At 36.3% G+C, this 12705-nt stretch overlaps 1 protein-coding gene across 1 annotated transcript; it reads right to left on the reverse strand.

Moving 5' to 3' along the window:
* Positions 1–2899: 2899 nt before the first annotated feature.
* Positions 2900–4474, reverse strand: LOC139844499 (uncharacterized). Its single transcript, XM_071834723.1, has 5 exons — positions 4161–4474; positions 3914–3998; positions 3554–3627; positions 3387–3461; positions 2900–3294 (listed from the first exon to the last, which is right to left on the reverse strand). The coding sequence occupies exons 1-5, from the start codon at positions 4206–4208 to the stop codon at positions 3058–3060; spliced, it is 519 nt and encodes a 172-aa protein (XP_071690824.1). The 5' UTR covers positions 4209–4474; the 3' UTR covers positions 2900–3057.
* Between the last annotated feature and the right edge of the window lie 8231 nt (positions 4475–12705).

The raw sequence follows: 12705 nt of genomic DNA on the forward strand, positions 1-12705 counted from the left end.
TGCAGTTATGTTGGTTTCTTGGTTGTAATTATGCTATGTAATTCACTTTTACCTCGACAATAAGATTTTTTTTATTCCATTTGAGCTGACTAACTAATGATGCTACAATTTTCTAAAGTTTTGGCGGAAAGCGATCTCCTGCTCAACATAATCCCTTAGCAAATTGATGTAATAGATGATCGCTTATATGCTACCTTGATAGTTGTAGAAAGCCTGACTTGACGAAAGATTTGTTTGATTTGATGTATTTTTTCGAAGGATTTTAAGATGTATGTTTAGATTTCATACGGTTGTTACTATATGACAATGAGTAATGTACAATAGTATTGTTAAAGTTGTTTTTTTTTTTTTTTTTTTTTTTTGCGACAAAAATAACGAAAATTTTTATAATAAAAGAAAACATTTTCGAATAGAAAACGTCTTCAACAAAGGGTACGAGATAAACTCCGAATAGACTCGCACCTAGAAAACGGCAACCTAACAAACTATCTATACCGAGCTTCAACTTAACCAAACCGAGACAAAAACCAAATCAAATGGATTAAAACACAAAAAGGCTAAGAAACAAAAACTAAAAGGACACTAAGAATCACGACACCAAATTCAAAAACGAAAAGGACACTAAGAATCACGAAGCCGAAAACACGAGCTCAAATGTCTTTGATGAATACACTAAATGTTTCCATTTAGACGCCTTGAATCAATTTTATCTTCCTCTTGTTGAATTAAAGAGTTTATTTAAGAACACAAATTTCATTATGAGTCATTTTTTTCCCAATACCAAAATCATACAACGCAACCAAAAATACATATTGTCAAAGTGTGATGATATGTACACAGTCTTTTTTGTTATGTACACAACCAACATGCTTTACAGTGTTGTACTGTACAACACTGTAAAGCATGTTGGTTGTGTACATAACAAAAAAAGGTTGTGTACATATCACTCCCATTGCCAAAATCACAATGTTGTAGAATCTTCTAATGTACAATTCATTATTCTCAAAAATAAATACCCAAACAACGAAAGACGCCCATTCTTACCTTTGTAACCATTTGATTTGGATTGAACATTAATGAATACCTCAGAATTAGTGATGTTTGTTTTCCTTCTTCTTGAAAGATCGAAATGATTTTTTCACTTGAGAAACAGAAGCCGAACTCTTGGTCACTACTTTTGTTAACTTTTCATCCAAAAAAAGTTAAAAACACGTTCTTTGTCTCAGTCGAGCGCGAAACAGGGGATGTGAATGCAGTGGCGGTACCAGGATTTTTTTTCACTGGGGGCAAAAAAAAATGTAAAACCGTACCAATTTTTTTGGGCAAAAAATGGAGGTTTTTGGGCAAAAAATGGAGGTTTTTAGGCAAATTATGGGAGGTTTTTTTGACAAAATTTGAAAGTTTGTGGGCAAAATTTGAAGGTTTTGGAGTAAATTTTGGAGATTTTTGGGCAACATCTGAAGGTTTTGGGGCAAAATATGTAGGTTTTGGGGCAAAAAAAAAAAATCCACCGGGGGCAAAGTCGAAAAATCCAAAAATTTTATACTGAAAATTACAAATCCACTGGGGGCGGCTGCCCCCACTTGTCCCTAAATAAAACCGCCCCTGTGTGAATGTAAACGAACGATAACTAATCCATTAGATTTAACTATCTTTTGATGGCTTCTATGTTTTTTATTAAATTTCCGGTCCTTCAACCTTCCTGTTGATTTTTCCTCGAATTATGATTTTGTTCATGGGAATCTTACTCGGTTTCTTCTCTGAAATTTGAGATTTTGTAGTAGATTTTTGACTAACGATGAAGTTATTCTGTTTCTGGTTGTTCTGTTTGAACACGTTGTTTGTTAACAGTTTCTTGTTTTCATTTTTTTTTTCCCAGTTTTCGCCGATCATACAAATTCAAACCTTGTTGTCATTTAACGTTAACCTTGGGCCGAACCGCTAACGAAACGGATTCAAACCAGGTTCTAATAACGGTTTATGTTCTAAACAACCATCCCAACTTTTGTTCATCGATTGTCCTTTAAGATTCCTAGCAGCATTCGATTCCATTGGCCTTCGAGAACTGTTTTCTATCTACTACACGAGCAGTATAATCCCGTGATTTAACCAATTCGGAGTTTTGATCAGAGACAGGGGCGAGTCTACATAGTGTTCTGTGGGGTCACGGGACACCGTTAGTTTAAAAATTATCAGTAAAAAATACCATATAAATTGTATAAGACACCACTAAATTTAACCGGAAGACTCCATATTGTTTTCAAATTTATAGTTTTTCCTTTAAAATGTATTGGACACCACTATATTTAACTACTTGGACCCAATATATTTTCCAACCTTGTAATTTTTTCAAAGTAAACAATCACTAAAATAACATTAAAATATAATTAGTACTGAAAAAATTTTCTTGACCCCGTTGAGTTTGGATCCCGGAATCGCCACTGATCGGAGATAAAAGTTTGTGCTGAGTTATAGAAATTGGTCTAGCAGATTTTGGAGGTAGAATTTCATTTTTATATTTCTCAATGACTCTCTGTTTTATTTTTAGTCGGTTTGGTAGTTATATTTATATTGGAATTCGGGTAGTTTTGTAACTGGTCGAGAAATCGGGTTGAATTGTGATGGAAAGATCTGAATTCGGGAGCGAAACCAAACCAATAAGCCTAGCAACCACACCGGGATTTAAGATATTTATCTGCATCGATTAGTGACAATGCACGATTCCTATGAATCAAACTCCTTGCTGTAAATTTTTCACTAACCTATACACATAACAAGAGTTTTTTTGAGTTTGTGTCGAAACGGGTGTTACCAGGGTGGGTTGACTTGACCCGTAAACATTTTTTTATTAATATCTTAGTCTTTTTCAAAAACAATTATTTAGTTACAATTGGTGAAAAATAATTGAGGTTGTATCAATATATGTAAAAAATTTCAGTATAATATCACAAACTAGAGAAAGTAAACTAATAAAAAACTATGTACAAACTGTAAATTGCCTCAGAAGCAGATTTCTAGCTGAGTGCTCGTACCCAAATTTGACTTTGACTTTAATGGTCAAACAAGTGATTTCAGCTGTAAATTAAAACAAATTGCTCTGACTTTTTGCATCCCAAGTCGGATGAAATAAAAAGATGTGTCGTGATTCATACCGAATTTTCGGCATGTTAATATTGTAGCTTTTTTACTGCTTCGGTAGTTATGTAAGAATTTAGATTGAAAGTTAACAAAGCAGAAGATCGATCGAAGTTGAATATGGTAGAAGCATACCAAAAATGCCAGTTTCTTCTGATCCTGAAATATCAAAAAACAATCGTTGTTACACTCGCCTCCATAAAATAATTCAAAAAACAACATCATCATACTGTATTAATGTAGTATCATACCCTTTGTCGTTTTCGTTCTTCCTCTTTTTGTTGCCTTAATATCTTGTAATCCTCAAGCATCGAAAGAAGCCGAACCTAGATATAACATATTAGATTGCAAGAAATGCTCAATTCCGTAAACTATTATATTAAAACTATTAAGAAAGTTAGAAGAATTAAGTTGTTACCCCATCATAAGTAAATTCAACACCTCTTTCATTCTCCCACACAACTGTTTTCGCAACTAATGCATATACGATTCCTGGATCAAGATATTAAATTAATTCTCGTTAGAAAAATATAAACTATTAATGATCGGGCCAATAAACTATATAACAGTTGCATGTCAATGTAATTATAATAAATCAAACATATCAAACAGTCACCTAAAAAGGGTATGTTTCATTATAAACGCTCAAACATACGAAAACTAAAAACATTGAATAGATATGCAAGTGAACTTTTAGTAACAATGAATGCTGCAAAAACTGTAGTATATGAACAATTCAAACAATTGCATTTCAATGTAATTATAATAAACCACCTACTGCAAGTTTTCTTGTAAACCACTCCGATCAAGCACTCATTGTTGAGTAATAATAAACCAACTTTAAAAGCCATAAACCATACCCTGTAACCACATTTGCAAGATTAATATCGAGGTCTATTTTTTCACAAAACGTAATAAATCTATCTAATACATACAAAATCAAAATCAAACCTATTTTGACGAAAACCTCCATATCTCCCTAAATCAAACACAAATACATAGGTTAATATATAAATTATACATACGATTACGATGGTGATGGATTTTCGCCGAAAGAAATTGAAATAGAACATATCGATTGATTTCTGGAGATGGATTAAGGATTGCAAGAAGAAGGAAGAAGAATGATATTAAAAGGGCTTCCAAGATCAGGGATGGTAGGGTTTTTGTCGTGATTTTGGGAGAAAGTATTCTTAGGGTTCTTTTTTTGACGGTCGAGATGGCAATACCGGCTAAATTGAGATGAAATTGAAGATGATAATGGATGAAGAAGACTGGTCGGCTTAATTGTTCATTACAATTACAGGATTCAACAGGTACCGGCTAAATTGAGATGGAGTTGAAGATGATAATGGATGAAGAAGACTCCGCGTGATTTTTTTTTAAGGGTATTAACGGTATAATCTTGATTAAGAATGATTTATTAGCTAATATTTTAAGTGGATAATTAAGGATCGTTGGATCAAGGGGTATTATGATGTAATTTTCTAATCTAACGGTAATTAAAGGGGTTTTGAAAACAATTATTAGCTAATCGAGACTCTCTTTTAATGTATATAGTGATAGTGATATATCAACCATAGGGTTAAATCGCCGGCCGTTTTACATTTGTATTTTTTTATTATAATAATTTAATTATATTCTTATTATTATTTGTACCAATCGTCGACATGATTTAGAACGAACTATTCCGTAGCCTCTTTAAATTTTTTATTCACCGTTAGATAATTTTAATAAAAGGTTTGTTTTAATCGTCAAGGATTAAGAAAAAGACAATTTTAAAGGGCCATTATTGGCTTAAAAGGGTGCCATGACTAAATTGCTATTTTCTAACTTTAGTCATGGATCTATGATCTTTTAATTTCGTTTGATAATAAACATTAATTTAATTTAAATATATAAATAATATAGCTAAATAAATTTCAAATTATAGAAAAGGATATAGTAGCATATTAATTCATTTGTAGTTTCAATTTTTTTTATATAATTATAAATTCTTTTTTAATTCTTTTTTTAAAATTAAGAAAAAATTTATTTATGCGAATTTAGTAGGTTTATCTAGATTTTTTTATTTTTATTTTTATAAACATAGTACACGATAATTTAGTGGAAACATATAATTTTGTGAGACCGATAATCATCCACTAAGCAATAAGGCGCTTAGGCCCAGCATAGCGGGCTGGGCCTAATTTCTAGTTGTGTATATAAATAACCTATTGACAAGCTAACCCTAAGTCCATAACAGGTAGCCGCAAAGTTATGCACCTAAGCTTTCTTCTTCTTTTTCCCAAATCGGGTAACAAATTTCGTTAATTTCACTATTCCTACACATCAAATCAAACACTCTGTTGTCTAAAATTTATTCCCGTAATCAAACGCTTCCAACTCAGGGTTTCATCTTTGTGCTCCTTGAAATTAATCAAATAAGCAATCAATTAATCATGTCTCTGAGACCGAGCACAAAGACAGAGGTTCGACGGAATCGTTACAAGGTGGCCGTCGATGCGGAAGAAGGACCGCGGCGTAGGGAGGATAATATGATTGAGATCTGTATGAATAAGGTCGATTTTTTTTTATTTAATTCGATTTAATTTATTGTTTGATTGACATAGTTGGTAAATAGGTTTAGTTATTCTCTCATATAATTTGCCACGTTTGTACTTGTTGATAATTTTAAGTAATGTTAGTTATTGTTAACTAGGTTAACTTGGGATCATACTAAGGTTAAATGTTCTGTATTGTGAGGTATTGCTTGACCACTAACACTATATATACTAAAATGAAATAGTTTCATTTATTTGTAGTGTTAGATCCACATGTGCTGAGGTGTTTAACTAAGTTTAAGTATATATGTAAGTGTGTTTATATTTGGTAACTTTATAGTTTGGCTGGCTTAAGTAGGTGGTGGTCATATACTAACTCACTTGAAATTTTTATGTCTGTTTAATCAAATTTACAAATGTGTGTTTTGTTTTTGCTACTATGATTGATTTATCATTAGTAAAGTATGGTCACATTATGCCCAATTAGATTAGATTGAAAGAGATAGTATGAAGATTTAAAAGTTCTGAGAGTGGCCTAACGAATTAGGTTTTCGAGTTGAATTACAGAATTAGGATATCAAACTGTTTGATGCATTTATAAATCTTTTTCATATGCTTCTCACTTACTTGAACTGTTACATGGTTTTGATTGAATTGTAGTTAGAGAGTCTTCCTTGTATGGTTGCGGGAGTATACTTGATTGACAATAATAATATGCGGCTAGAGGCAACTACCCAGTTTCGTAAATTGCTTTCTATAGGTATTCAGGATGCTCTTATAACTTTTATGAGAAAGTTCAATCAAACGCTTCCAACGCAGCCACTTTTTTTCATCATCAAATTAACGCTGTTAATTGATGTTGTTGCGATCACGAATTTTCAGCCGATGTTTCTCTGTTTAAATGAAGATAGTGACTTATGCTTTTGCATTATGGGTCACTATTTTAAAAAGAGGTCGTTTAAGCTATTATAGCTTGACCTATGTTCGAGATGTGGTGTTCCAAGTTATCGGGTTATATCATACAACCCTTTGATTCATCAAGTTAGATATGGATGCCGTTAATATCTCGTTGGATGCCTTCTGCAAGCAAGGATCCGTAAAAAAATAAAAAGTAATAATAATGTCTCGGAGTTTTGGAATCGAGATTGGGGGTGAGGTCCGCAATTTACCCGAGCCACGGGGTGCATGATACTCATTCCTTTGATATGTTACTTGGTCTTACAAGTTATTGAGTTATCACATACAACTCTTTGATTCATAAAACTAGATATGGATGACGTTAATATCTCGTTGGATGCCTTCTGCAAACAAGGATTCGTAAAATAGTAAAAACTAATAATAATGTCTCGGGAGTTTTGGAATTATGTCACGTGGTGCACGATACTTATTCTTTGATATGTTACTTAATGCTCGTTTTTTTTTTACTTGTAAACTTGTAGATACATTTAGGATCGATATTTGTGATTCATCAAAGTTTTATGTGTAATTGTACTCTATTGTAAATTGATGGATGTTATTAATAAGGACGAGATATCTAAAGAAGCAAATGCGACTTTAGAATAAAGTAACTGCGCATAATTACTCACGAAAAAGAACAAATCAGAAACAAACTTTATTAATAATTATAAAACGATCGTTCTGAGATAAAACAATAGGGTATATATAGGTAATTAACCCTAATTCAAATAAGGAAACAATGCAACTTGAAAGGAATTAAAATCAGTCCTAATTAAAAGGAATTAAAATCAGTCCTAATTAAACATAACTTGGGGCCAAAGAAAAGCTCTTCGGCTCCAACAAATAGGCCCATTCATCCATCTGGTTCCACGTCAGTCTCTCCCATTTGAAAAGAACTCGTCCTCGAGTCATCCGGATAAAGAGGAGTATCCGACGAGAGATAAAGAGATAAGTCCGCAACATTAAAAGTGTGAGAGAAAGCCATAGATTTAGGCAAATCAACCACATAAGCATTGTCATTGATCTTGTGGATAATTTTGTAAGGACCATACTTTTTCTGCTACAATTTATTGTACTGGCCCACAGGAAAACGTTCGCGTCGCAAGTATACCATAACCATGTCACCAACTTCAAAGACGTTCACCCTACGATGTTTATCAGTGGCCAGCTTATACTTTTGATTGGTGTGCTCCAATTTCTTACGAACCTCCTCCTGAATATCAGTGGAATCAGTAGCCAACTTGGCTGCAACATTGCTGTGATCTGACTTCTTCGGTAGTTGTACTAGATCAGCAACAATCCGAGGCACCTTCTGATAAACAACCGAGAAAGGTGACCGATCAATAGCACTGTGAGTAGCGCTGTTAAAAGCAAATTCAGCTTGTGGAAGGGCATAGTCCCATTGCTTTGGCCGATCACCACAAATACACCGAAGTAGATTCCCAAGTGTACGGTTAACCACTTCCGTTTGACCGTCCGTTTGAGGGTGCGCGGTACTACTATACTTCAATGACGTGTCAAACATACGCCACAACGTGACCCAAAAATGGCTAAGGAAATGCGAGTCGCGATCAGAAACAATAGATTTAGGGACACCATGAAGTTGAACTATTTCACGAAAGAATAAACGAGCCACGTGGGATGCATCAGAAGTCTTTTTACAAGGAATAAAATGCACCATTTTTGAAAATCTATCGACAACGACAAAAATAGAGTCAACGCCCCGTTGCGTGCGGGGTAGCCCGAGGACAAAGTCCATGGACAAATCTTCCCAAATTGCATCGGGAACATGGATGGGCATGTATAATCCAGTATTCTGAGACTGCCCTTTTGCGGTTTGACAAACATAGCAACGTCGTACAAACTTCCCAACATCCCTCTTCAATTGCGGCCAATAGTAACGTTCTTCCAGTGATGCAATGGTCTTTTCTCGACCAAGATGACCACTCAAGCCGCCCCCGTGGAAATCTCGAATCAATTTTTCCCGTAATGAGCAGTGCGGAATACAGAGGCGGTTACCTTTGAAAAGATAACCATCAAGTTGAGAGTAATCTTCATACGGTAATTTAGACCAAATACTCCCAAAATCAATATCATCAGTATATAAGTCACGAAAGATCTCAAATCCCGTCACTTCCTGAGTCATGGTGACAAGTAGGGTGGCACGCCTGCTTAGAGCATCAGCCACTTGATTTTGTTGACCCGCTTTATGTTTCAATGTGAAGGGAAATTGTTGTAAGAATGATATCCAGCGAGCATGCATTTTATTTATAGTCTTTTGACTATTGACATACTTTAAAGCTTCATGATCAGTATATAGAACAAACTGATCCGAAAGAAGGTAGTGTTCCCAATGCTTCAAGGAGCGGAAAACAGCATAAAATTCTTGGTCGTAAGTTGACCATTTTTTGGCGGGTCTCACTCAGTTTCTCACTAAAGTACGCAATAGGTCGTCCTTCTTGTGATAGGACTGCGCCAATCCCAACACCACAGGCGTCACATTCAACCACAAAGACCTTTTCAAAGCTCGGTAATGCAAGGACGGGTGCGGTACAGAGTCTTTCTTTGATTGTGGCAAAGCTCGAGTCTTGATCACTACCCCATTTAAATTTTTCCTTTTTAAGGCAGTCAGTTAGAGGGGCTGTAATAGAGCTAAAATTTCGGATAAACCGCCGATAAAATGTTGCAAGACCGTGAAAACTGCGAACCTCAGTAACTGATTTTGGAGTCGGCCAATCGCGGATGGCTTTGACCTTATCATTATCGACTCGAATCCCCTCACCACTTACAATAAACCCAAGGAAAACAAGGCTTTCTTGCATGAAAGAGCACTTCTTGGTATTAATATAGAGCTTATTCTCCTGTAGAATGAGTAGTACCTGCTTCAAGTGCTCAATATGCTCAGATTCGTTAGTGCTAAAAATAAGAATGTCATCAAAATATACCACTACAAATTTATCAATAAATGGTTTGAGGATTTGATTCATCAAACGCATGAATGTACTCGGTGCATTACTCAACCCAAATGGCATAACTAGCCATTCATAAAGCCCTTCTTTTGTTTTAAATGTCGTCTTCCACTCATCACCTGGCCTAATTCGAATTTGGTGATATCCGCTCCTTAAGTCGATTTTTGTGAATATTGTAGCACCCGATAATCTGTCCAACATGTCCTCCAATCGTGGGATAGGGAAGCGATACCGCACAGTAATTTTATTTATCTCCCGACTATCCACACACATCCGCCACGTGCCGTCTTTTTTTGGTGTTAGCAATGCCGGCACCGCACAAGGGCTCATACTAGTGCGAATTAGCCCTTTTTGCAACAACTCTTCCACCATTTGTTGTAAAATCGTACTCTCCTTCGGATTGAGTCGGTATTGTGGAAGATTTGGTAAACTCGCGCCCGGAACAAGGTCTATTGCGTGCTGGATATCTCGCATTGGAGGTAGCTATTGGGGTAGCTCATCCGGCATGAGATTAGAGAATTGTGATAGCAATTGTTGTACAGCCTCAGGAAGGACTTTGGCTTTGCTTGAGTCATCTGATCCTGCTAGAAAAAATTCTTTTATGATTAGTATATAAAACTTACCGGCAGCCTTGATGCCTTTCGTGGGTATTGAGTCAGAGGGTACGATTGTGAGGATATTTTCACTTCTCCCGTGTTGTTGCCTGAATCCCAGTGGTAGCAACGTGATCTTCTTACCATCTTTTGTGAACCTATACACATTCTCCTTCCCTTCATGGGTTGTATTAAGATCAAATTGCCAAGGTCTTCCAAAGAGTAAATGGCAAGCATTCATATCAACTACATCACACTTAACCTCGTCCTTATAAAATTTTCCTATTGATAAAGGAACTGTACACCTTTCAGTGACCCTTATTCCCGGTCCGTCATTGATCCACATGATGTTGTAGGGTTCGGGATGTGTCTCAAGTGGTAGTTTCAATATGTGTACTAAGTCACGTGAAATTATGTTCTCACAGCTACCACTATCTATGACCAAATCGAAAACCTGATTGAAAATTGTGCACCTGGTACGGAACAAGAGATTCCGTTGTGATTCCAGCCTTTTCGGTGATAGCAAAACCTTTCGAACCACGAGAGTTGAAGTGTAATCCTCGTGTCCGTCAGGCTCACATATGCCTTCACCTTCGTTAGTATCATCTTCATACTCGAACTCTTCATTATATTGGGTGAAACTGACTGACTTTCGTTGGGGACAGGCGTTTGACTTGTGCCCTGTTTGATTGCAATGATAACACTTGTCCATTGTCGGTCGGGTGTAAGTATTAGGAATTGGAGTCTTGCTAGTATTCTTGTTGATAGGATCAGTTTTAGTTGCATCAGATATATTATTTTTATCAGATGTCGTATTATTTTTAAATGGTGAGCGACTAGTCTCCCCTGTACGACGGGTGTTGTCACCCCCATAAGGACCAGAATAGCTGCTCTTTCCCATTGTTTCTGCTCGTCGTGCTAGGTTGTGTGCCTCAGTGAGACTCATAATAACCTGACACCCAATCTTCTCTCTAATGCTCGGTCTTAATCCATAGAGATATCGCGAGATTTGCTGACCTTCAGTCTCCATTAAATTGTTCCTTGATGCCAATCAAAGGAACTCAGCAGTGTATTCTGCAACAGTTTTCTAGCCCTGTCTTAAGGACTGGTATTGCTCGAATAAAAACTGATCATAGTCGGGAGGAAGAAATCGAGACATCAACATTCGTTTCATCTTCGTCCATGATCTCGTAGGTGGTTTGCCCGATCTCCTGCACTGATTTTGAACTTGTTCCCACCAAGATGAAGCTCCTCCTTTTAAACGATAGGCTACAAGTTTGACCTGTTTAGCTTCAGGAATATCAGAGAAATCGAAGAACCTTTCAACTTCTGCGATCCAATCCAGAAACTCTTCTATGTTCAGATTTCCGTTAAATGGTGGAAGGTCCACTTTTAACCGGAACTCCTCTTGATGATGTTGTCGACCCCTGGTCACTCGACCATCTTCATGGAATTCCTGATATTCTTCCTCAGATGAAGAATCATAGTCTTCCATACGTGGTGGTGGTCGTTGAAAGATGGGTGGCTGATAATATCGTGATTGCTGCTTCTGAGTGGTATGTTGGTAGTAATGGGTTGGTGGTTGAGGTGGATCTCTGGTGGGTGGAACCCGAGAGCGGCTACGAAGAGAGAACCTCTCAGTATCATCGCCATCTCTATGTTTCTCCCTCACCTGCTGCTGCAGCTCTCGAACATCAAGTTCAGTCTGTGCAAGACGTTCATCGATGGTTTTGAGCGTAGCATTGATGGCTTCGATCCCTTTGATCACATCAGAGAGATCATTATCCCTGGCCCTTTCATCGCCGGTCATCGTGACGAGTGAACCTGGCTTTGATTACCAACTAATAAGGACGAGATATCTAAAGAAGCAAATGCGACTTTAGAATAAAGTAACTGCGCACAATTACTCACGAAAAAGAACAATTCAGAAACAAACTTTATTAATAATTATAAAATGATCGTTCTGAAATAAAACAATAGGGTATATATAGGTAATTAACCCTAATTCAAATAAGGAAACAATGCAACTTAAAAGGAATTAAAATCAGTCCTAATTAAACATAACTTGGGGCCAAAGAAAAGCTCTTCGGGCTCCAACAAATAGGCCCATTCATCCATCTGGTTCCACGTCAGTTATACACGATTTTGATGGAATATTGATGCATGGATAATGGTTGATCCTTAATTTGTTAGGCCCGTCAGTTGATAATTAGTTCACTAGTGAGACTCCGGTCTGTATATCAATAATCATGTAACGTGCAAACTCGTAAGGGCTATGATGCTCTAGCTCTTTGGTAACATCGCAAGGTATGCTTTCAATATAACAAGGCATGATATCAAATCAATAATTGTATCTTGTCGAAGATGACTCTTTATTTTGATTTCTTAATTGCAGTTATGTTGGTTTCTTGGTTGTAATTATGCTATGTAATTCACTTTTACCTCGATAATAAGATTTTTTTTTTATTCCATCTGAGCTGCCTAACTAATGATATGCTACAATTTTCT

Source organism: Rutidosis leptorrhynchoides, chromosome 4 (genome assembly GCF_046630445.1).
Source record: "Rutidosis leptorrhynchoides isolate AG116_Rl617_1_P2 chromosome 4, CSIRO_AGI_Rlap_v1, whole genome shotgun sequence".
NCBI lineage: Eukaryota > Viridiplantae > Streptophyta > Magnoliopsida > Asterales > Asteraceae > Rutidosis > Rutidosis leptorrhynchoides.

Bases quoted from the DNA above. Each gene is read 5' to 3' on its own strand.
- LOC139844499 (XM_071834723.1), bottom strand. From the start codon at position 4,208: ATGTTCTATTTCAATTTCTTTCGGCGAAAATCCATCACCATCGTAATC. The intron at 3,628-3,913 runs GTAGGTGGTTTA...ATCTTGATCCAG, and splicing joins GGTTTACAAGAAAACTTGCA to GAATCGTATATGCATTAGTT. The intron at 3,462-3,553 runs GTAACAACTTAA...TGTTATATCTAG, and splicing joins TTGAATTTACTTATGATGGG to GTTCGGCTTCTTTCGATGCT.